Source organism: Sprattus sprattus (assembly GCF_963457725.1).
Source record: "Sprattus sprattus genome assembly, chromosome: 11".
Taxonomy (NCBI): Eukaryota; Metazoa; Chordata; class Actinopteri; order Clupeiformes; family Clupeidae; genus Sprattus; species Sprattus sprattus.
Genome location: NC_137909.1, coordinates 27,570,555 through 27,575,056, shown reverse-complemented (window position 1 = coordinate 27,575,056; position 4,502 = coordinate 27,570,555). Strand labels below are relative to the sequence as shown.

At 49.4% G+C, this 4,502-nt stretch overlaps 1 protein-coding gene across 1 annotated transcript in view; it reads right to left on the bottom strand.

Annotated features, from left to right (window-relative positions):
- Positions 1-3,966, bottom strand: part of drd4a (dopamine receptor D4a) — a gene marked incomplete at both ends in the record, with an annotated part of 6,954 nt that extends 2,988 nt beyond the window's left edge. The window contains 3 exons of the mRNA XM_080847943.1: positions 1-555; positions 2,065-2,177; positions 3,724-3,966. The exon at positions 1-555 is cut by the window's left edge and continues 167 nt beyond it. Coding sequence (XP_080704069.1) covers positions 1-555; positions 2,065-2,177; positions 3,724-3,966 — 911 coding nt within the window. The remainder of the gene's footprint in view (positions 556-2,064; positions 2,178-3,723) is intronic.
- Between the last annotated feature and the right edge of the window lie 536 nt (positions 3,967-4,502).

The following is a 4,502-nucleotide window of genomic DNA, read 5'->3' as shown; positions in this document are numbered from 1 at the left end:
TGGTTACGGTCTGGGGGCGGCGAGACGGTAGACTGCTCTGCGTCTGAATCCTGGTCCAGCTCTTCCAGCTTCAGCTCTGTGAGCTTGCGCTGTTTGGCGAGGTGCAGGTTCAGGTTTGTGAGCTGGCGCTTGATGGCGGTGGGAGGTAGCTGTGGTGGTGGGGGTGGTTGGGCGCCTGGCAGCGGAGGGGGGGGCATGGTGGTAGTAGTAGTGGCGGTGGCGGCGGCGTCCTGCAGCTTCTGCGAGATCTGCATGCTGCTCCTCAGCTTGGCCTTCCGAGCCTGCTCCCACCTCCGCAGGCCCCGGAATATTCCGAAGTACAGCAGCAGCATGATGGGGCACGGGATGAAGAAGGAGCAGACGGAGGAGTAGATGACGTAGTTGTTGTCCTCCAGCTTGCACTCATTCTGAACGCGCCCCGGGACGTTGTTGATGCCGAACATGACGGGCGACGCCACCGCCAGCGCCAGGACCCAGGTGCCCGACAGGAGGAGGATCTGCCTCTGGTCCACGTGCTTCCTGCTGTAGGCCAGAGGGACGGACACCGCGATGAACCTGTGGGTGGAGGTTGGGGTTAGGACTGGGGTTGATGTTGGGGTTAGGACTGTATCACTACCCTGGATGGGTAAAATGCAGATGTCAAATCCAGAGTGTGTGTGTGTGTGTCACTATCTCTGCCATAAACAGTCACTAGTCACTAGGGCTCATTTCCATTTTTTTTTTCCAGGACTAGGAATGATTTTGAGGTAAGGGTTAGGCTAAGGATTAAGGTTGGGGTGAGGATTAGGGTTGGGATTAGGATTGGGATTGGGATCAATGTTGGGGTTGGGGTGTGGCTCAGGTTGTGAATCGGAGCTGGACTCTACTGAGGTGCTTCCTCACAGTGACCACAGGGTCACGGCACTGCATGGGACGAGAGTGGATCTGTTACGAGTCTGGTGGTCGTCGTGCGGTGTGATTTATAAATCAGGGCTACCGTGAGGATTGATTGACTGACAGGATGATTGAGGAGTGACAGGGAGGACTCAGAGCAGAGCAGATGCCTGAAGGTTGAGCCAGAAACTGATTGACCGCCTCGGGCCTAAATCTCAGGCTAAAAATCAGGGCTGACCTGGAGAAGAACAGGGACAATTCGGCAACATGTCGGCATGTTCGCCTGTTTAAGACAGTCACACAGTTTGAGACGTTAAGACAGTTCACCTCAGCCTGGTGCAGTACGACATTTCACTTCTCCCCTCACTGCCGTGCAGCTCTTAGGCCTATTGCTCTCCGCTCACGTCAGGCCAAAGCAATCTATCAGCATTTGCACTGATATTACTGCAAACAGAATCAAAGACACACTTATTGAATCTAGTGATTTAGCACTGAAATTCCATTAATGTCCGTAAATAAGTAGATTGATTACGCTGGACGTCATTTTCCACCAGGGCTCTCTGCTTGCATGGCATGTTTTCCCTGGAGGGCTGTTTGAGGGAGCCTGGATATTTCAAATCTGAAAACTCACATTACCCAGATGCAGAACCCAGACGCGCTCCAAATGAGTCGTTATGTTGGCATTTGTATTTATGTTTACTTTTAGATGCTCTCTGCTCTCTCAGGTGACATTTAAATGAAGGGAGGAATGCATTTCCCACCGAATGGGAGAGGGAGGGACCTGTTGCCATGGTGATCAAGTTTAAACTTAACAGGAGGGATTCCTGTTGCTATGGTGTTGAGGTATACACTGAATGGGAGGAGAGGTACCTGTTGCCATGGTGCTGAGGTGTGGATTGAATGGGAGGAGAGTAGCTGTAACCATGGTGTTGAGGTATACACTGAATGGGAGGAGAGGTACCTGTTGCTATGGTGTTGAGGTGTACACTGAATGGGAGGGAGGGTAGCTGTTGCCTTAATGTTGAGGTGTAGATTGAATGGGAGGGAGGGTAGCTGTAACCATGGTGTTGAGGTGTAGACGGATTGGCAGGGAGGTTAGCTGTCACCGTGGTGTTGAGGTGTGGACTGAATGGGAGGAGAGGTACCTGTTGCCATGGTACTGAGGTGTGAACTGAATGGGAGGAGAGGTACCTGTCAACGCTGATGGCACAGAGGTTGAATATGGAGGCTGTGCACAGCATCACATCCATGGTCATCAGGGCATCACAGATGGACATGTTCAAGGTCCAGACGCCATCCTGGAACTTCACACACACACACACACAAACACACACACACACACACACACACACACACACACAAGGGTGACATCACATACCTTACCTGTTTACAGCACATGATCTCACATCCTTTTCTGTGTCCTGACCTACACACTGCTCTCTCTGTAACCAATCTACTCTGTGTCACTAGTCTCCTCTCCTCTCTCAAAGCCTAGTCTCCTCTATTCTCTTCTCTCCTATCTCTTCTCTTGTCTCTCATTAACTAGTCTCCTCTCCTTTCTAAATAACTAGTCTCCTCTTTTCTCTTCTCTTCTCTCCTCTCTTCTATTCTCTTCTCCCTTCTCTCAGTAACTAGTCTTCTCTCCTCTCTCAATAACTAGTCTCCTCTTTTCTCCTCTCTTCTCTTCCCTCTCTCCTCTCCTCTCTCACTAACTAGTTTCCTCTCCTCTCTCAGTAACTTGTCTCCTCTCTTCTCTCCTCTCCTCTCTCAGAAACTAGTTTCCTCTCCTCTCTCAGTAACTTGTCTCCTCTCTTCTCTCCTCTCCTCTCTCAGAAACTAGTTTCCTCTCCTCTCTCAGTAACTAGTCTCCTCTCTTCTCTTCTCTCTCAGTAACTAGTCTCCTCTCCTCTCTTCTCTCCTCTCTCAGTAAATAGTCTCCTCTTCTCTACTCTCTTCTCTCAGTCGCTAGTCTCCTCTCCTCTCTCAGTAACCAGTCTCCACTCCTCTCTCTAACCAGTCTTCTCTCCTCTCCCTTGTCTTCCCTCCTCACCTCTCCTCTCCTCTCCTTTTTTGATTGGGTGCCCTGGAGTTGGAGAGGTGAGTTTCCTCATTAACAGCTGATCTCCTTTAAACGCCTCAAACACTCTGGCCCTCTGCCCCTGTCCGACTTTAGATCCACCTAATGACGACACACTCCTGTTATTCGCCCAATGACGACACACTCCTGTTATTCGCCCAATGAGGACACACTCCTGTTATTCGCCCAATGAGGACACACTCCTGTTATCAGCCTAATGAGGAGGACACACGCCTGTTATGGCAATTAAGGAGGGAGACAAATGCCCTTTTAATGAACTGAGCAACAAAACAGAACAGCCTCTTATGGGTCTTTTGATGTTGCCTAATTTCACGGGCCATATTTGCCCAACAAGTGAAAGAGCCCATTCTGCAGGCACCCCCCACAGTGAGGACGTCTGTGTGTGTTTTGCGTCAGGCTGACCTCCTGTGTCCCTGTGTCCCACTGATGGGACAGAAGTGTATTGTTAGAGAGCTGGCACAAGTCCCACTGATCTGGGTTAATGCTGTGTGCCGCACAGACACTTTTATGATCTTACATATATACACCCACACACACACACACACACGTTGTTAGACGTGGCAATAACTAATGATACAAACACTGTTTAAAGGGTAGAGTAAGTAGGGCACCAGTTCGTCTCCATCATCCCCTTTTATATCCAAATGACATTTGTGTTCATCCAATCACTCTATTGATGGACAGCAGGAAGTTTGTCAGATCAATCAATTGCGTAACGATTGACGTTTAAAAATCAAAAACACACTACTCACCTCAGCATACACGAAGAGCGGTAACACCAGCACCGCCAGTAACAAGTCTGAGACAGCTAAGCTAATTATGAAGTAGTTTGTAGTTGTTTTTAACGCTTTCTCCGTGTAAACACTAATGCACACGAGCAGATTTCCACAGATGATGACAATGATGAGCAATATTCCAAAGATGAGGGCGGGAAAGTTGCGGTGAGCGTCCGGGGGAATTGTCGTGCTGTTTGAGCCGGTGAGGTTTGATGGCATGTTTACCGAAACCCCTCAGGTCTCACCAGCGTTCGCTGAGTTCTTCCACTACGCCGGCACCCAGTGGAAGAGGAGTGATGCTGTTGTTGAAGAAGTCCTGACATCTATAAAAGCTCAGAGAGAGAATGTTGTTGAAGAAGTCCTGACATCTATAAAAGCTCAGAGAGAGAATGTTGTTGAAGAAGTCCTGACATCTATAAAAGCTCAGAGAGAGAATGTTGTTGAAGAAGTGCTCACAGCTATACATGCTCAGTAGTTTTTTTGCCGTCGGTATTTAGCGGATCTGTGTAGCCCCTTTGCGTAAGGACCGCGCGGCGGACAGAGCGCGAGGTTTTCCCGTGCATGTCCTACATCAGGTGGCTTCAAATAATGGTTCCTTACAGCACTCATTGTCACATAAAGAAAGCCGCCATCTCTACGGAATATAGTCACAAAGTTATGTTCTGGTACTACGCATTGGTGCGAATAGGAGGAGATTTGTACAGCGCTATGAGGAGGCTTATCTGAGGCGTTCCGCGTCCAAAGGTCCAAAGCCG